The sequence below is a fragment of the Artemia sp. Qi Xiang Cuo genome, chromosome 16, assembly GCF_049724085.1.
Source record: "Artemia sp. Qi Xiang Cuo chromosome 16, ASM4972408v1, whole genome shotgun sequence".
Classification (NCBI taxonomy): Eukaryota; Metazoa; Arthropoda; class Branchiopoda; order Anostraca; family Artemiidae; genus Artemia; species Artemia sp. Qi Xiang Cuo.
The window spans coordinates 46,486,676-46,508,172 of NC_142809.1; the positions used below are offsets into that span (position 1 = coordinate 46,486,676).

A 21,497-nucleotide genomic window follows, 5' to 3' on the forward strand; every position below is an offset into this window, starting at 1 on the left:
CTGACTCTTTATCAAGCCTTGAGTTGCTGGCCTCAGCTCCTCAATATAAGTTGGACATTGACACTTATCATTGTCTCAGTATTATTGATAATCTTGCTTCAAGTGGCATAAAAACTTATTTTCAGTACATTCCTAGCCACTCTGGCATAAGTGGTAATTATCAGGTTGATGAAATAACAAAAAATGCTATAAATATTGACCAGCCAAGTGGGAGACCAATCCCAATTAGAGATATTTACCAATGGAGGCTATCAGATATTAATTTTAATAAGATTAATCCTATCCTTTCCCCCTTTCCCAATAAGTATCTTTCTAAAATTTATCATATAATTTGTTCTGGAACAAATGGACTAAATTTCCTTGCATTCTCATATAAGCTTTCTAATTCAAGTGGTTCAATTCCCCTGTCCCCTCTTTGCAGGCATTGTAATATGAAAAATGAAACAATTGACCATTGCCCATTTGAATGTAATATGCTGACGTCTGCACAACATACCTTGCTTTGTAAACTATTAAAATACTCCAAACACCACAAAATCTTACTATCAGCCAGGAGCCTAGCCAACTATACCTGCACACAGAGCACAGAAATTGATATCTATCATCTTATATTTGAACTCCTTGAGCCAAAAGATCTACTGAAAGATATCTGAGAATATCTAATAAATAAGAGACAACCAAGACAGTAGCTCTGTAGCCCACAGAGTGAAGCAAAAAGAATAGGGCTAAATAGTACCAACTGAATAGACCGCCTGCTGTGAATTAGAAGAAGAAGAAGAAAATTTTGATCACTATCATTTATATAGTGGACATAAAAAAATGGCATCTATAATAACAACATCTGTTGTTATTTAGTGGACATATTCTGGCATATAGATGACTAGGCCTTATATATGACACTTGGAATTGATTACTTATGGTCTATTTCATGGACTACCACCATCATCACTGAAGAATGATCATCTTCATCCAAAGAATCTGTTTTTATTAATGGCAAGTATGATTTTAAGCAAGGAATTTAAGCTGGATAGAGTACGGTTATGCATTTTGCAAATTGATCTTAAAAAAGAATTGAATATTCTCAACATTTCAAGGGCTAGTGCAGGCATATACTTACTCATCAGTTTCCTCATAAGATAGTTTAAAAAAAATGACAAGCCCCTAAAGCAGACCTACTAGCTTTACCAGGCAAGAAATTTGGACTCTTCATCTATAAAAACCACTAACCAAATAAAGGCTGTCTGTTTTAAGAATAGAAAGCGATTGTCTTTTTTTAATACATTTTTAATAGCAAACAGCAAAGTTATCAAGAGAATCACATAGGAAAAAAAACATTCCTCTACGTTATTCTTTGTTTAGAACTTAATAAAGAAAGAGTCCCAAAAGGTGAAACCAGTCAAGATTAAACATGAGAAAAGGCCTTAAAAATAGAAAAGTCTTTAGTACTATCTTTTGCTGGACTTAGCTTCACTAGACTATTTGCTGCACTTAGTACAACTTAGATACTTAGATATGTTCAGTGACCCAAAAATTTTACCAGAAGGAGAATGGTCACATTTCAAGCCCTAGTTTTTGTGATGTAGATAGGGTAGATTAAACAAAAATTGAATAAACTATCTAAATCATTCTACACTAACAAAGTATCTAAATCACCTGCAAAAACAAGATGCATTTTCACATCATAAGCTAGCACTTACAAAATACAGTTACTGGTAGACAAAGGTAAATCAATCATTAAAAAAAATAACAGAAAAGGACCTAAACTACTTCTCAGTAAACAAGACTAATCATAGAAAGCAATTAAAATAAAATGTTACACACCATTGATCATTCAATACTGATACCTATCATGCAACAAATTAGGAATCCTACAAGAAACTAAATTTTCAATTTTATATGTTTTAAATTCTTTAACAAGTGAGCACTTTTTGCCAAAATGCTTTGAGACCTTGGAAAAAAAAAAAATTTCTAGCCCTTATCAGTCATTTACAGAAAGTTGTTCAAAACTTTCTGAAACAGTGTTATAGAAAAATGAACAGAGCTTTCTTTTGCAATTTCAAATTTTTGATTTACCTGTTAAATGAAGCTGACATCCCCTTTCATGATTATGAGATTGTAGATAATTTAAGGTAAAATAAAGAGAAAAGAATTGTTGCTGCCTTGTCATAATGCCAATATCATTAATTATAACTTCAATTACATACTGTTTCTGTCCTACTTGTTTGACCCTAGTAAAGATAAGTTTAGATTACTCTGGGCCAGGAGTGTTTAGAAAAGCACTTTGTCCTTTACTAAAAATCTAAATTGGCTCTGTCTAGGCAGTGCAATGTAGTTGCAATTGAAGATACAGACAAATTGGTCATGGACAGTTATGTACATTTATCAAAAAGGCAGGCAATTGATATTTTTTTCAATTTTTTCAACAAAACTACCAAACAGGCATTTCTCATACAAGACAAAGGTATTTCTCAGATCCAGGGGACAGTGCATGCACCCCCCACTCCCACCCAAATGATGCCACTGGTAATTTTGTCTTTTTTCCAATTTTTTTGAATAAATGGCTTTTCAAACTATGTTGATAATATTAGGAGGGGAGAGCAAAGTTGAATGAGACACAGGGCTGATCTGGACAGTCAAGTATGCACATTAAGTGTTTTAGCAAAAAAAAAAACGAGAAAAATATAACATGTGTGCCATCTATTACCCTATTATTACACCAATTTGGGCCTAGACACACATATCTACTTGTTTCCTATTTTGCAAAAAGATTTTTTTAAGATAAGAATTTTTCTTCTCAGGTTCTCTGTTTGGAGTTTAATTGAGTGGCCCAGTCTGCTGAATTTGCAATACATAATTCTCAGGGGAAATTGACTCACTAAGGAAGATTTTAGAGTAGACAATAGTCTATTTGACTTTTTTTTATCATTACTTTGAAATTGCAAGACAACACATTAGGTTGAGCCAGACATGGCAATTATATATATACATATATATATATATATATATATATATATATATATATATATATATATATATGAAAACACAAGGAAAACAACTTAATAAAGGGTAATTTCGGTAAAAATATGCCGTCAACTTTTGCCTGCATTGCAAGAGTACCCATAAGCTGATATATGAAGCCACTATATAACCAGAGATGTTTCCACTGAACGGAATGCTGGGAATTTTTGTATTTTCCCCTGAACGGATCAGTTTTTTTGTGTATTATTATCATTTTTTTCAGAGAGTAATTGTATTTATCTAATTGTCACTTTGAAAAAGATTTAATTTTTTACACTTCTGAAGTAAAAGGCGTCAAATATATTGGTTTTTGGTATTCAAAAAATGTTGAATTAAAAATGTTTATTTAATTTTCTTTATTTTAGTTTTAATGTTTTACTTTGAACAAACTACTTTGATAATGCTTTACTTTTTATAAACAATTGAGTCTAAAGTTATTAGATATTTTGGTGTTTGATAACCAAGTTCACATCTGTCAATATTTTTAAAAAAAAATATTCATCCAAGTCTTTGGCATTGCTCAACAGAACTGAATGCTGGGAGTTTATATCTTAGTTTTTGTAAGTAGGCTATTGTTTTCTGTATTTTTTTGTAATTAATTACTTTTTTTCATTTTTATATACTTTTAATTTAATTGACATACTTTTTCCATTGATTTTAGAAAAAATCTTTGTCTCTAAACTTCATTAAATAGAAAAAAACAAGCTTTTTCAACTGAAAGTAAGGAGCAACATTAAAACTTAAAACAAACAGAAATTATTGCAAATATAAGGGGAGTTGCCCGCCTCCTTGACACCTTGCTCTTCATGCTACAGTTTTTTGGCCCTTTAAAAAAGACTACATATTATTCTAATCAAATGACCCTTGTGTTTCAGGAGTTATTTTTAAAGGATTGGGACAAAATTTAAACTGTAGTGTAAACAGCAAGGTGCTGAGGAGGAAGCAACTCCCTTCATATACGTAATAATTTCTGTTTGTTTTAAGTGTTAATGTTGCTCCTTACTTTCAGCTTCAATTTTTTTTTTTATTAAATTTCTGATTGCTTCTTAAATAATGCCAGGATGCTTGGCTTCTATTCCATGATATTCCATGCTATTCCATGATATAATTTAGCTAAGATGAAAGTGAAAACATCATTTGATGTTTTTTTATGCTCTTTCATAATTCAATAATTGCTTCTGGGGCTAATTGCATCTTGAGCCCTTAAAGGGGAACTGAAGGTAATTTATATAAATTATGAAAGAGCATTAAAAAAACATCAAATAAAGTTTTCACACTCAAGATGGAATTAGCCCAAGAAACAATTAATGAATTATGAAAAAGCATCAAATGAAGTTTTTCTAGTAAATTTCAAGGTGGCACTATAATTTAGCTAATATGAAAGTGGAAACATCATTTGATGCCTTTTTTATGCTCTTTGTTAGGCTAACTTAATAATTTTTTCTGGTGTTAATTGCATCTAGAACCCTTATAAGGACTCCAAAGGTATTTCATTTTTATAACCACACAAAGAAGTTTCAACACTAGTTAAGTTATTGAAAAAAACATATCACTAGTTTACAAATAAGTTGTTCAAAAGTAATATATTCCAAAAATACTTATTTATAACAATTCAAATCTCATTATTAGGCAACTCAAATATAAACCATTTTCCTACTGTTTCAAGTTTTCAAATGCCATCAACAAAAATAGCACTGAATTTTATAATTCAAAACTTTGTCACGAACAATTCAGGGTATATATTTGCAAAATAGGGGGGCGTGAGGGGGGGGGGGATAAAGTTTATAGTAAATTTTCAGTAGGCCATATAATTTAGCAAGGATGAAAGTGAAAACATCATTTGAAGCTTTTTTTATGCTCTTTTCTACTTTATATGAAATACCTTTGGGGCCCCTTTAAGGGTGCAAAATGCTAATAGCCCCAGAGGTAACTATTGAATTATTAAAGAGCATAAAAAAGCATCAAATGATGTTTTCCTTTTCATCTTAGCTAAATTATAGTGTCACCTAGAAATTTACTGTTTTTCTTTTCATCTTAGCTAAGTTATATTACCAACTAGAAATTTAGGGCAAAAGACCTCTTTTTAGGAAAGTACTTTCCTTTGACATTCTAGAAAAATAACATTGGCTTTTTGGACCACCCCTATTTTGCTATACCATGATGCAATGTGAGGGCAGTTTCAAGAACCCTGCCTTCTTGGAAAAATTTTCACCTATAATTTTGCAGCATCAATTAAAAATGTGGTCTCTTTTTTGACAAGCAATTTATAAGAAGAAATATATTTAATATTTGTGATTTAAAGAGTAGATATCAAGTAATAAAAGTTACATTTTTAGAATTAGAAGAAAGTCAGCTTTCTGGTAAGCAGTGTTCACAAGCATGTCTAGCTAGAATCCCATGTCTAAACTTGTGTCTAGCCAGAATCCAATGTCTAGGCAACAACCATTCACAAGTAAAATTTAGCACTTAGCTAGACATGCTAGACAAAGCGCTTGGCTAGACATTGAGTTCTAGCCTCTAGAACTCAACGTCTAGGATTTTTGATTACAGCCAATCAGAATGTGTCAAGATCCACTATTTTCATCATTTTTGTTTACATTTGTAAACTGAAATTTAATTTTTGTTTTCTCATTAATTGTTTTTTTCATTTTAGGCAAATATGCAACACCAGACATAATAATGAAGCACACTAAGGCAATTGTTTTGCTTATCTCATCCATTAGCTTGGGACAGTAAAATAGAGATTATAATATTTGAAAGTTTTGCCTGCATAAGTTCTGTTGATTGGCTAATTTGAAACTAAATTTGTAGTTTTAGCTAAGCACCAAATTTTACATGTGAACAGTTGTTGCCTAGACATTGGATTCTGGCTAGACACGTGTCTAGAAATGGGATTCTAGCTAGACATGCTTGTGAATGCCACTTTAATGTGTGACTATAATTGAAACAATAAAAGGATATATAGGCCTACATCAAAATAGAATAACTGGTATTTCCAAAAAGAGGTCCTTGTAGGGGTTAAATTTTTGATTGTTCATATTATTGACTTATGAATAAAGTAAACATACCACTTGACGCCTTTTTTATGCTCTTTTCAAATTTATAATCATTTTTGTTGGAAATGAATTTAACTCCCACCCTTATATAGCCTATACCAATTCAGGGTATATATTTGCACATTAGGGGGGGGGTGAATTTTATTTCTGATGTAAATGAGAGTAAGTTTAAACTTCCCCCTTCCCCTAATGTGCAAATATATACCCAGAATTGGTATATATGGGTGGGGGGTAAAATTCATTTCTGACAAAACTGATTATTAGGCCTATATTTGGAGAGAGCATAAAAAAAGCATAAGTGATATGTTTACTTTATTCATAGGCCCTATGTCAATAATATGAACAACAACAAAATTACAACAAAAATTGTAGGTAAGTCAATAAACTAATAATTTCAACTGCTTGCTTTTAAACAATTTTGATAATAACCATATTGATGCATAGCTTAGATTTTTAGCTTTTTTCTTATATGTACAATTTTTCCCAATTTATCTTTGGTAACAAGATGTAAGAGTTTTAGTTTTACATAATTTTGCTCCATTGGATACTGGTTTTTTACCCTACCCAATTTTGACTATAAAGGTAAGTTTGAAATTTACCCTTATCCCCCTAATGCGTAAATATATATCCTGAATTGGTATATATAGAGGTGTGGGTAAAGACCATTTCTGACACAAATGCATGTTAAATTTGGATTCAGGATACAATTCTAACTATAGAGGTAAGTTTATTTCTAGTCCATAACATAAATCTTACCCCCAAATTCTTTTTCAAGCAGTTCCTGAGTTTGCTCCAAGGTGACAAAATATCTAATGATCTAGAGTATATTCAGTTAAGGGTTTTAAGCTTGGAGTAGGCTAATCCTTTTTAGATATGATATATGAAAGCTTCCTAACCGTTTTTGTCCGCTTACCGCTTAATCGACAGGGTCACAGTGTTTCTACCAAAGTATAAAGATATAGCAGTAAGTTTACCGCAGATAATTTCTGGCTCTTCATTCTCGGTGCGAACAAACAGCTCCCCCCACTTATTCTTGCATTAGCGCGTACAAACAGCTCCTCTCATTTGATCTGCCATCAGCGGTCCAATTACCCTGGAACACGTATTTTGGCAGAAACTTTCTCAAAATGCCTTTGAAACCAACTTGAGACTTCGAAACCTACTTTTACCTTAATTACCTTAATTCGCACTTCGGAGCAAATTAAGGTAAATTAATTCTTTAAAACATCTAATAATAACATTGCACTACTAATTACCGACTTTCATATATGTATTATAATAAATTAATTTAAAATTAGTTTCTTCAAAATTTAGTGTTCCAACTCTGAAGCCAAGTTTCGCGTTCAAGAGAAATCTGACTTGTCCACCCGTGAAAAGATCTAATGTCGCTTATGTTTTTACGTTCTCTGGAGCACTCGCACCTCGGTCCGGGTTTTTATAATGGGTGAGATAGGGAAAGATCATACTGCCTATAATTTATATACTGTGGTTTCCATACTTCTTTTCACGGAATCTGTAAAATTTCGCTAACTCTTGGTAAAAAATCAATTTCTTTCGGAATTTTATAAATTTTCGGTAAGAGTGTTTTTCATTTTATATTGTGTTTTTTCCCCACGTCATATCTTCGATACACCTGGGTATGTTTCGAAGAACAATTAAAAATGAAAATTAAGAAAAACATCGTTTTATGTTGTTAAAGTGGCGCTCACATGCGTGTCTAACTCGAATCCCATGTCTAGACATATGTCTCGCCAGACATTATTGTCTAGACAACTATCGTTCATAAGTAAAATATGGTGCTTGGCTGAACAAGTTACAGCTAAGCACCCAGTTTTAGACTCTAGAACTCAAAGTCTAGGATTTTCGATTACAGCCAATCAGAATGTATCTAGTTCCATTATATGGCAATTCTTTGGCTTGTCTCATCCATTATTTTGTGACAGTAAAAATAGGGATTACAATTTTGAAAGCTTTGTCCGTATAAGCTGTCTTGATTTGCTAGAAAAGACAACTCTAATCTATTTGAAACTATGTTTGTAGTTTTAGCTAAGCACTGAATTCGTCTTGTGAACAGTACTTTTCTAGACATTTATTTCTGCCCAGACACGTGTCTAGACATGAGATTCTAGCGAGACACGCATGTGAACGCCGCTTAAGATACAAGTTTACTGATAGTTAACAAGTTAACTGAAAGTAAGTAGCAACGTTGAAACGTAAAACAAGCAAAATTATTATAGGCAGTGCAATAGCAAACAATGTTTGCACAATGTATTATTTTTTTTAGACCAGGGCGCTTCGTATTGAAGGAGTTTTCGTAGAAACTACGAAAAGGGCTCATTCAATTGGATATTGAAATATCTAGTACCCTTTTGAATGGTCAAAAGTGATTGGAAGGCAACTAACACCCCTTCCACGCCTATCATTTCCCCAAACACCTCCAATCAAAATTTTGAGATAACCATTTTGTTCAACGCAGGTGATTTCCAAATAGAAATTACATATTTGAGGAGGACACCCCCCCCCCTCATTGCCCTCCGGGCAAGGGTTGTAAGTTATGCCCTAGGGGCATATAAAGTTTTTTATAGGAAGCTTTTTCGTAGAAACTTCAAAAAAGGCTCATTCGATTGTGAAATCAAGTGGCTAGTGCCCTTTTTAATAGTCAAAAGTTATTGGAGGACAATTAACCTTTGTCCCAAGCACATCCAATAAAAATTTTGAGATAACTATTTTGCTTAACGTAGTTGAAAACTCTGGAAGTTAGGTTTTTGAGGATGAACAACCCCCGCCCCAAAGCCGTCAGGCCGCTCAGGGTAAGGGTTTTAAGTTATGCCCTGGAGGCATATAAGATTTTTATTGAAAGCTTTGTTGGAGAAACTTGAAAAAGGGCTCATTCAATTGGAAATTAAAAGGGCTAGGGTTCTTTTTAATAGTCGAAAGGGATTGCAGGGCAACTAACCCTCATCTCACGCCCACCTTTTCCGCAAACACCTCCATTCAAAACTTTTAGATAGCCATTTTCTTCATCGTAGTTGAAAGTTTTCAAAATTAGGTCTTTAAGGATGACACCCCCCCCCCCACCCCCTCCACAGTTCTCAGGGCACGGGTTGTAAGTTATGCTCTGGGGGTATATAAAGTTTTTATTGAAGGCTTTGTCATAGAAACTTGAAAAAGGGCTCATTTGATTGAAAATTCAAAGGGCTAGTGCCCTTTTTTATGGTTGAAAATGATTGGAGGGCAACTAAACTCCCTCTCACGGCCATCATTTCCCCAAACGCATCCATTCAAAATTTTTAGATAGCCAGTTTGTTCAACGTAGTTGAAAGTTTTCGAAATTAGGTCTTTAAGGATGACACCCCTACCACCAACAGCCCTCGGGGCAAGGGTAGTAAGTTGTACCCTGGGGTCATATAAGGTTTTTATAGTAAGCGTTGTCGTAGAAACTTCAAAAAGGGATCATTTGACTGGAAATTGAAATGACTAGTGCTCTTTTTAATAGTCAAAAGTAATTGGAGGGTAACTAACCCCCCTCATACGCCCGCCATTTCCCCAAACACATACAATCAAAATTTTGAGATGGCCATTTTTTTCAACGTAGTTGAAAGTTCTAGAAATTAGGTCTTTGAGGAGGACCACCCCCACATCCGGCAGGGCAAAGGTTTCCCTTGGGGTATATAAGGTTTTTATAGAAAGAGTTGTCGTAGAAACTTCAAAAAGGGCTCATTCGATTGGATATTAAAAGGGCTAGTGCTCTTTTTAATAGTCAAAACTGAATGGAGAGCAACTAGCCCCCCTCCCACACCCACAATTTCCCAAACACATTCAATCAAAGTTTTGAGATAGCCATTTTGTTCAATGTAGTTGAAAGCTCTGGAAACTATGTATTTGAGGATGACAAACTCCCCAGAGCCCGCCCCCAGGGCAAAGGTTGTAAGTTATGTCCTGGGGGCATATAAGGTTTTTATAGATAGTGTTATCGTAGAAACTTAAAAAGCGGGTCATTTAATTGAAAATTGAGAGGTCTAGTGCCCTTTTTTAATAGCCGAAAGTGATTAGAGGGTAACTAACCTCCCTCTCAACCCCACCATTTCCCCAAACACATCCAATAAAAATTTTAAGATAGCCATTTTGTTCAAAGTAGTTAAAAGTTCTGGAAATTAGGCTTTCGAGGATGACAGTCCCCCCAGAGCCCTCAGGGCTAAGGTTTTAGGTTTTGACGCGGTAGGTTTTAGACTTTTACAGTGAGAGAAGGAGGCAATACCCAAACACTTGTTTGTAGTGATTTTTGTTCGTTTCAAGCTTGATTTGCATATTCAATTTAAGTTTCACTCGTTTTAAGATTTATTTATTTATTTACATCTGCGTCTGTTGTTCGTTCGTTTGTTTTGATAGTTTGTTTAATTCCTGTTTATTTTGGGCTTCAGTTATGTATAAATATCAAAATATTTTTTTTCTTTTTAAGCTTGTTTTGAGTCTTCAGTTTCAGCGTCATTCGCTTAGATATTTATTTATTCATTCATATTATTACTTGTTTTATATGTTTTGTTATGGTTATTTATTTTATTTCTGTTCGTTTTGGGTTTCATTTATCCTTAATAGTAATTTTTTGGTGGTTTTAAGTTTAAATTCTAGCAGGTATTTGTATCTGCTGATCTGAATTTTAGAATGGTCTTTACTTTTCTTTGAAAAATTTCTTTCTTGGAAGTTTTTTTTAATTATTTTTTGTTCGTTTTTCATTGCAAAAGTTTCAAGTATTTAAAAATCCCTTATTTCAAATTCAAACTGTTTTTTTTTTTTAATATCAAATGTACTAAATAACATTCAAGTGAATTTACTGAAATAATGTGCATTGTCAATTTAATATACATATGCTGATATTTATTCCTTAAAATCTTAGTTAATTTTTGTTTTCTTAAAAGTTATAAGTGAAAACATGTAAAATAATTTTTTTTTTCAGTAAAGTACAAATTATATTCTGGCTTTTAGAAAGCATACAGTTTAGAACCCTACTCAGATTAACTTCTGCTCATTTTGAGTTTGATTTATTTGAATTTCTGTTTGTTTTTTGTTTCATTTAATTACTGATCAATTAAAAAACTTTTTTCCACAAAATAAGTTTTTCAAAGAAAAGTAAAGAACTGCATTAAACAAAAAATGAGCAAAAATAAAATCATATAATCTACCAAGCGTGAAACAACCATAATTCAGCATCGATAAATAAATGAAACCCAAAACGAACAGAAATTACAATAAATCACCGAGTCAAACTCAAAACGAGCAGAAATTAGCATAAGTTGGGCTCAAAACCCCTATGCCTTCCCAAGGCCAGAACATAATTTGCACTTTACTGAAAAAATGTAAATGTTTTTACTTTTATAACTTTAATAAATCAAATAATATTAACATTTTGATTACTAAATATCAGTATATCTATATTAAACTGATAATGCACCTTCATTTGTATTTTTTCCAGTAAAGTGCAAATTATGTTCTGGCCTTGGGAAGGCATAGGAGTTTTGAACCCAAACTTATGTTAATTTCTTCTCGTTTTGAGTTTGACTCGGTTATATACTGTAATTTCTGTTCGTTTTGGGTTTCATTTATTTATTGATGCTTATTTGTGGTAGTTTTACGCTTGGTAGATTATTTAATTTTATTTTTGTTCATTTTTGGTTTAATGGAGTTCTTTACTTTTCTTTGAAAAACTTATTTTTTGGAAAAAGTTTTTATAATTAATTTCTGTTCGTTTAATATTGACGTAGTCTTTTCAGGGAAAAAGAAAATAATACTTTACAACTTTTCGTTTTTTTAAGACTTTATAGTTTTGCCTGCTATTTGTATGCTGGAGAAAAATTTTCAGCTATTTTTAACTGCATACACCCTTTTAAAAATCTGGACACAAATAGTAGTGTTTAATTTAGTTTCATGCCTCCTCTAGTTCACCTGAAATGGAAAACTTGATACCATTCGCAAAAAAATCTCTTTACTTTCTTTGATAGCTTGGATACAAAGATTGAGGAAAACCTTACCTTAAATCTACCTTAAATCTTAAATCGCACTTGCTAGCGATAGGACGAATCCAGTGTCCACCAGCTTTAGTGATGAAAGTTGATCATCATTTGTGGCGTTCCACCGGGTTCACCACGGTGTGTTGAGCCTCTTCCTGTCCACTGATGACTCGAATATATACACGCTATCAGAGGTTACTTTTTTTTCACTTAGTGAATTCCACAGAGTGGCAACTCTCTGTGATAAGAGCTTTTTCCTTAGTGTTGTGTTGGCTTGTTACCGGACAAGCCTTTGAGAATGATCACCAGTTCTATTTGAATTGTCTGGTTGAAAATGGCCAGGAATGGTATCCTCAGCATTTAGAAGCTTGTATGCTGTTATCACATCGCCTCGTTTGCGACGATATGTTAGAGATGGTATTCTAAGCTTACGGAGACGGGATGGATAAGGGACATCATAGATGTCTCTAATACATTTCGTTGCCCTCCTCTGGACTGATTCTAGAGCTGCTTGGTCTGTCATATTGATTGGGCATGCGATACACGTTCCAAACTCTAGCCTTGGTCAAACTAGACTCTTGTATAGCTTGGTCATAACAGTTGGAGATCTGCTAGTGAAGGTTCTTTTGATTAAGCCAAGAGTCTGATTAACCTTTGCAATAGTCGCTTGTGCATGAATATGAAATTTCAATTCGTCGTCTACCAGGACACCAAGATATCTCTCCGCGTGGCTACTGGAAATGGCATTTCAGGACCCATCCCTACAATCCAAATGGTACTGAGTATGTGGGTTTTTCTTCCCAAGGTGGAGAGTCTTGCATTTTGATGCGTTGAATTCAAGCCTCCAAATATTAGTCCAGTGAGTGAATGTATCGAGGTCCAGTTGGATCGACTTAATATTCTCCGCTGTGTCTGCACGACCGATAAGTTTCGAGTCATCAGCGTAGAGGCTTACTTTGTTGTTTAGGATTTTTGGCACGTCATTTATATATATATTAAATAAAGTCGGACCCAAAACTGTGCCCTGGGGGACACCACTTCCAACAGCGGCCACCTCGGAGAAAAACGTCCTTCCATCCTCACCAAATACTTTAACCGTCTGTTTCCTATCTGTTAAGAACTGCATCACCCACTCAACCACACCACCACTCACCCCAATAGCTTGGAGCTTGATTCGAAGTCTTTTATGGCAGACTTTGTCAAAAGTCTTTGCCAAATCGAGTAGTATGATGTCGACTGGGAACCCCTGGTCTAGAAGATTGGTGATATAATTATAAGAATCAATAAAGTTTGTTTCAACCGACCGACCAAACCTAAAGCCATGCTGACATGATGAGAATAGTTTATTGGTTATCAAGTGTTTCAGGATTGCAGTGTTAACAATCTCTTCTAGTAGATTCCCGACTGCAGAGGTGACGCTGATTGGCCGGTAATTGTTTGCGTCCTCTTTGCTGCCACCCTTATGTATGGGGGTTATCTGGGCCGTGAGCCAATCCTGCAAGATACACTTTTCATCAAGGGATTTCTGTAAAAGGTGAGTGAGCGGGCCTGATAGTTCAACATGCAATTCTTTAAGAAGCCTTGGGTGTACACCATCAGGTCCCACTGACTTATTTGGATTCAACTTTTTTAGGCGTGCCTCTACATCTACCCTATTGACTGTAATCGGGGGCATAGGGGTTATGATGGTATAAGTGGGGGGTCTGGAAGAGGGGCATTATCAGGTGGAGTAAATACAGATGTAAACTGCCTATTTACGGCATTGGCAATTTCTATTGGGTCATCTATTATACGGTCATTATCTTTAAGTCGCGTAGCAGAGTGTCTACCAGGTTTACGGGCTGAGGCATAATTCCAAAAGCGTTTTGGATTTAACTTGCTTGCTGCTGCTACAGCCTCCTCATGCTGTTCAAATAACTTTCTGGATAGATTTCTGACTTGATTTCGTGTCTTGGTACATTTTGTGTAGTGGTTCTCATTGTGTATATTCTGTATATATAGTCTCCAATACTTTTTCTTCTTATTTCTTGCTCTCTTCAATTCTTTGGTCATAAATGGTAGCGTTTTGGGTTTACGAGCCCATCTTACTGTAGTATTTTTCCCTGAGACCTCTAGCAGTATTTTCTCCATCATATTCCACGATTTATCAACATCATTCTCAGTGATAAAGGACCATCCTGGCCCACTAACTCGTGTTACATCAGATGGCAATTTCTGGACACATGTGTGGTAAAAACTTATTTTTCTGGATAATGTCTAAGTAAGGATGGTATATTAGCGGGATTGCTAGCACCAAAGGGTAGGCGTGGGGCCACGGTTCAAATCGGTTCCTGGTTATGTAATCTTAAAAGGTAAAGCCCATACGGGGGGTGGCCCACCCCGTGCCTAGGAGGAAAATTTAAAGCGTGGTAAAGTGAATAGTTAGCTAGACACTCAAGAAGTGGTACAACTGATTTCTGTCAAGAATGGCCACAGCCATCTATCCATTGGACGGAAGGTAGGTTAAAATCCCCGACTATGAGAAGGTTTCCTGTCAGCGCTACTTTTCTATCAATTGATTTTACTACTTCAAAAAGGGACATCTCTAAATTTGGGGAACTCGGACTTCTGTAAATCGTACCAATCTGTATTGGCTCACCAGGTAGGTTTATAGAAATCCACACTTGTTCTAGGTAAGGCTCATATTCAATATTAATATTTCTTACCTGGAAAGTATCTCGGATGTATAGGATAATTCCCATTCCTTCCTGCTTTGATAGGTTGCTGATTATTTTGTATCCCGGTATCTGTTTCTGTTGTTCCGTCAGAGGGATAGTAGTCCTTTTTGGTTTCACTTCACAGAAGGCATAAATATCTGAAGCGTCTGATGTAATAACACACTTAATTTCTTGAAACTTTGAAGTTAGACAGTCAACATTGCTGAAAATAACACTTAGAGCACTAATTTTCCCAGAGCTTCCACTATCAGAGGGAGTTTATGATCTTACAGAACTCAGCAAATCAATGGTTTGTTCAGTTCTATCACTATAAAAACAGTCATCCGACTCCCCAATAGCAAAATTATCACTTACGTCTAATAATGTACTAGAAGAGAAACTATGTACAGGTTTCGGCAGCCCACTTAGAGTTCCATCTGAGTTGGAGGGGCTGGAGGTAGCAAGTTTTTTTATACGATTTTGCCAACCCGAATCACAATATCCGTCTCTACATTTGCTCGCCGAGCTTGGATCTCTTCATATAGCTTGGTTCTTTTAGTCCGGTCTGCTTTGGATACGTCGTTTCTGAACTGAATTCTGCCAGTTCCTCTCTTTTCATATGACTTCTGGATAATGTGTCTCTTTGTTTCATGGTTGACAGTAGAAAAAATGATAGGTGAGCTTGAGCTAGTTTGGTTATTTAGCCTAGCTAAACGATGGATATATTTGGGAGGCTATACTCTTGGGACAAATACTGCTGGATAAACTGTCCGTCGTCTGGTTTTGCCGGCCCTCCAAAGACATCAAGGTTCAGTTTACGTCTCTGTCTGTCTCTATCTTCGACTATTAACTGCTTCATTTTGTTCTCTAAGTGGCTATCAAGATTGCTTTTTAAAGCCTGTACCTGCGAGACTACAAGACTATTCAGCAAGTCCAGGTCGACGGCGGCGCCAGATGTTTGCTTGAGGGTATCTATCTGTGTCTCAATGGCCTGAAATCTATGATCCATGTCTTCAATCACTTCATGCTTAAACTCACTAAGAGAAATTTTGACGGCATCTATAATTTTCACATCAAGATCCTGAATGACTGTTAGGGTAGGTTGAAGCCTTTCAAGGGATTTGGTAATAACATTTTGGATATCCGATGCATTTAGTCTTGCTTGTTTGTCACCTTTACACATAGGACAATGCCACTCGCATCCGATACGCCTTGTCATCTTTGTTAAGAGAGCATACTCCGGCTCAGTCATTTCAAGACAATCTATACAAGGCCATTGATTGCAACCATCACAATTCATCGCAGTTTATTCTTCATCTAAATTACAACCACAAGCTGCACACTGATCAGGTTTTTTTTTCGGACTCTTGCGAAATCGTTTTGGCAGCATTTGTACAAGCATAGGACGAATAGCGCATTGTGGTTTCACTCTATTAGTACCAAATTTGAAAAAGCGGGATCACGTGAAAAATGTTCTGGACCATCAATGTTTACAAACGTACTTCACATGTGTGTATCTCGTCGATGCTCAGAACGCTAAATTTATTGCCTTGACAATTTTCGAGGTAGACAGAATGTGGGAAGTGCAATACTCAAATCACCTATTCCCAGCAGTTTAAGGATTAAAATCCCTCTGGTACCAATTCGGCCTCTTGTTTGTTTGCTATTGCTCCCTTCTGCACAAATTATCTTCCAAAAATACGCAAAAACGGACGAGCCAACGTAATCAATGGTGTTTTTAGTATTTAGCGTTTGGCAACTGCGCTTTATTGCTGGCTGCAAATTCGGAAGAAGGAGAAGGACACTGAATTCAGCCTGGCCTTTTACTCTGGGACATTTAATTTATCTCTGGGACATGAACCTACCCCACACGAATCTACAATATGCTGATGATCTGGTGCTATGGTCATCTGGTAACACCTTTCAGATAGCACAGTCAAATCTGCAAAAGTCACTTTTCCAGTTTGAAAAATTCTCTCAACATTCAGATTTACCCATTGCACCCACCAAGTCAAAAATAATCCAATTTCACCGGAAGCGAAACCATGTTAATGCAAAACTAACTCTAAATAAAACAACTATTCCAGAAGATAATCATATTAATTACCTAGGTCTAATGCTTGACCAAAAACTTAATTTCCACCTCCACATTTCAAACACAATAAAAAAATGCTATAGAAAAGCAAATATACTAAAAAGGCTTCTTTCCACACCCTGGGGCTGTAAGGAGAAAACCTTACTCCAGTCTTATAAATCACATATAAGACCCCATATTGACTATGGGCTCATCGTCTATGGTGCATGTGCAAAGACCCAGATGCAAAAAATTGAAACAAGACAAAATGATATAATACGTCTCATATTTGGTCTTAGAAAACCAACAAGCACCAAGTTTCTGCTTATGGAGAGTGGATTAACAACAATAAGGGAGAGACGTAGCTTTCTCTTGACAAAAAATCTTACAAAAATTGAATCAAATAGCTCACACACATTACATAATTGGTTAAGAAATCCAGCCATGTATAGAGGTATTGCAGATGAGTATGCCAATATTCAAAAGAAGTTCCCTGTACCAGCAAAGTCCATTGCACTTACTTTCCCCCAATCCCCTCCATGGAATTGGTCATTTCCCATAATAAATACTGAATTTTCAAAATGGAATAAAGATTTAACCCCCATTGCTTTTGTCCAGAAAAAAATTTGCAGAACTTAATACAATTACCTATAAAAATCACTTCCAAATATTTGTTGATGGGTCAAAAATGAATGAGAAGGTTGCAAGTGGTGTTTTCCTTCCTCACCTGAAAATTTCAATGGGCAAGAGATTATTTAATAATTTATCTATATTGCCTGCTGAGTTAAATGCCATAATCATGGCATTAGAACACCTTAAGGAAAACCAACCTTTGATTGCAAATACGAATAATATTATCATCTATTCCGACTCTTTATCAAGCTTTGAGCTGCTGGCCTCAGCTCCTCAATATAAGTTGGACATTGACACTTATCATTGTCTCAGTATTATAGATAATCTTGCTTCAAGTGGCATAAAAACTTATTTTCAGTACATTCCTAGCCACTCTGGCATAAATGGTAATCATCAGGTTGATGATATAGCAGAAAATGCTATAAATATTGACCAGCCAAGTGGGAGACCAATCCCAATTAGAGATATTTACCAATGGAGGCTATCAGATATTAATTTTAATAAGATTAATCCTATCCTTTCCCCCTTTCCCAATAAGTATCTTTCTAAAATTTATCATAGAATTCGTTCTGGAACAAATGGACTAAATTTCCTTGCATTCTCATATAAGCTTTCTAATTCAAGTGGTTCAATTCCCCTGTCCCCTCTTTGCAGGCATTGTAATATGAATAATGAAACAATTGACCATTGCCTATTTGAATGTAATATGCTGACGTCTGCACAACATACCTTGCTTTGTAAACTGTTAAAATACTTCAAACACCACAAAATCTCACTATCAGCCAAGAGACTAGCCAACTATACCTGCACACAGAGCACAGAAATTGATATCTATCATCTTATATTTGAACTCCTTGGGTCAAATAATCTACTGAAAGATATCTGAGAATATCTAATAAATAAGAGACAACCAAGACAGTAGCTCTGTTGCCCACAGAGAGAAGCAAAACGAATAGGGCTAAATAGTACCAACTGAATAGCCTGCTTGCTGTGAATTAGAAGAAGAAGAAGAAGAATTATTTACAAACAAACAAACAGCTGTTTATTAGCAGACAAAGGACAAGTCCCTTGGGAATAGAAAATAAAAATTTTCAAATATCAAAAATCAGGTAAATAAAGTGAAACACCAGGGAACACCTCTTAAAATGAAACTTAATATCAAATATAAACAGGTAGGGTAAAATATTTGTAGAAATAAATGTTCTTTCTCACAAATTTGGTCAACAATCCTTTATTCACTTTCACACCTCCCAGTTGCTGTTGTGTGACAATGGAACTCAACTCAATAAGCTGCAACCTTCAGTTCATAAAGCTGCAAATGACGTCAAAGCAAAACTGAGGACATTTTGGAGGGGTTCCAGTGTTGGAAGGGTTCCAGTTCGAATATTAAAGAATAAGAAATTTTGTAACCCCTTTACTGAAGCATTGAAGGATTGTAAAATGCACAGAGGTGTCTTATAAGCCTTTTTAGGTACACCTTTTGTATTATTACTTGGAATTATATTCCCAAGTTATTCATATTTCAAATTATTCCTAACCTTCTTTAATTTTTTTTATGGGATTACTTTGTTGTAAAGGTTAGCCAACAAAATGAAAAATAAGCCACGTCTCAAAAAACAAAGGTTTCACCAGGAATCGAGCCTGAGCTTGCTCAACCCGCTCTTCCGTAGATGCTACCACTACATCATGAGACCTGATCTAAGTTTTAAGTGTAACTTGCTATGTTTAAGGAATTAGAATTTACATTTTTTAAAACAAGATAAGAAATATAACTTCAAGATTACGCTTTTCTTTTGATCTTTAAGATATAAAATAGATATAGACAGCTAAGATTGTTTTCAGGAGTGACTCCAGTATGTTTATCGTGGTGGTAAGAGGGGTCTATATCTGGATAGTCAAGGGGTATGGGATATATAATAATTTTTTTTTCTCCACATTATTGGGGAGGTGTATCGTACCCCTAAACGAAAATACCCTCCCAAAGAAAGGGCCTTTTCTGTGGGGGGGGGTATGATAATAACTTTTATTCACTACTGCTTGAAGAAAAATGGGCTAGTAAAGACTGCCACCTTTAATTTTTTACCATTGGGTGTTTTGTGCCCAGTATGAAATAATCTCCCAAAATAAGTTTCGGAGACATTTTAAAAACCCATTTAGGCTTGTATAGTTCAGACATGTTCCAACAATGCTTTCCTCAAACAGCCACAAAGCAGTGTTTTCATTCTATGGATCTCCCCCTATAATAGGGGTTTTTGAGGTCTCTTAGGGGAAAACTTCTTGATTTAGAAATTTGGGGATTTTTAAAAGTCTTCTGGATTGTCTAAGGAATTTCTAGTTTCCTCCCTACAAAATCCTCTTCCACCTTGAAAAAAGAAAATGGAACGGAATTAGATTTTGGTCCCATTTTCCAGAAAGTTAAATATTAAATTGACCTAAAAGTCAAGAGTAGAGGGGTCCAAAATTCTTTCAACACTACTAATAGTTTGAAGAAATACTGGCAAAAGTGCAGATTAGAGACCCCTGCAGTCAAAGGTACAGAGGTACTGCTCAGTTAAACCTGGACTTGCAGTAAGAAAATAATTGTGTATATCCTCCTTCTATAGGACAGCCCTTTACACCTTCAGAACCCATTAAACTGAATAATATATAGTAATAAATAAGATGTTCTTATCAGGATTCCCTTTTCCTGCCCTTTTCTGCAGCTTTAGGGAAAACTTGGTTAGTTATCCAAATAAGAGCAATTTTCGGGTGATTTTCACTAAAACTCCTCTTGTTTCTGGATTTTCTCTTTTTTCTGATTTTGATACTTGAACTGTAATCAATAGCTACTGTTACCCTCTATTGACGCCAAAAATTGTGTAAAATTTTGGATACCAGGTGATCTGTCATCTTGTACTTTTACACATTTTGTCTTTCCATAGAATCATGACTTTCTTGTCAATAGAGAATGCTCTCATTTACAAGATGATTGTTTAAGGTGATTGAAAGTCAGTTTAGTACAAAAAATAACCCTCCAAACAAAAGTTCTGAATACATCCCGGGGTTTTTATATAAATTTCAACCTCCACCCTCCCCTCGTCTCTCCCTTAGAATTGATTTTGTATTTATCTAAAGGTTCATTAAGAGTTGGGATGTTTTAGTCTTCAAATGCACCCTTAGAGGCATATCCCTCCCTCCCTAACCACAAAACAATAATAGAATCTCATTGTAGAAGCTTAAATCCCTTATGTGCAAATTTCCTTAAAAGCTCTTAATATGGCTTAAATTTAAGTCTAATATCCACTTGCCCTCTGGAAATGATTCCTAGGGAGAGGGTGAAGTGCATTGTCTGGATATTGTGAAATAGTCATAAGTTTATCTAAAAAAAAATGGGGTATTTTCCTTTAAATCTCTTAATATGGCTTAAATTAAACTCTAATATCAACACACCCTCTGGAAATGATTGCTAGGGGAAGGGTGAGGAGTAGTGCCAGGATATTGTGAAATATTCATAAGTTTAGCTAAAAAAAAGGGCTATTTATCTTAAAAGCTCTTAATATATCTTAAATTTGGATCTAATATCAAACTTTATTCATTGAAACAATTACTAGGAGAAGGGTGAGGTGCATTGTCACGATGGTGTGAAATCTAACATCCCTCTAAAAAAAAAATTTCATAAAAACGTTCTTAAGAGAGCTTAAATTTGCATCTAATATCAACCATATCCCTTGGTATTGTATGCTAGGACCCTTGACTTTCTATGATACAGGGTTCTTTTTGTATATGTTACGATACGCGTTTTTTCACGTTTCATTTTTTGTTTATCAGGTTTTTAACTGTTTTCTTCTGTGGTTTAATATTGTTGTAAATTTTTTTGAAACAGTAAAACTTTTATTTATAAAGTCAGTGTTTTTGAGATTTATTGTTTAGCATGATCAAGGTGTTTACACAGTTTAAGCATCCCTTATTCTTTATCTTTAGGAATACATTTAGAGCAATTTTGCCTAAAAATAAACATTTCCTCTGCGTGTTTTGC

The 21,497-nt window shown here is 35.1% G+C and overlaps 1 protein-coding gene across 3 annotated transcripts in view; it reads right to left on the reverse strand.

The window, feature by feature from the left end:
- Cul1 (cullin 1) overlaps positions 1-17,516 on the reverse strand; it is a 117,654-nt gene extending 100,138 nt beyond the window's left edge. The window contains exon 1 of one of the 3 annotated variants that reach the window (XM_089102016.1): positions 17,498-17,516. Coding sequence is in view for 1 of the 3 variants with exons in the window: in XM_089102014.1 (XP_088958140.1) it covers positions 5,347-5,399 (53 nt within the window). In the remaining 2 variants the exon portion in view is untranslated. Of the gene's footprint in view, positions 1-5,346; positions 5,484-6,830; positions 6,972-17,497 lie in introns of those variants that run through there. The other 2 variants (XM_089102015.1, XM_089102014.1) reach the window with 2 other exon arrangements.
- Between the last annotated feature and the right edge of the window lie 3,981 nt (positions 17,517-21,497).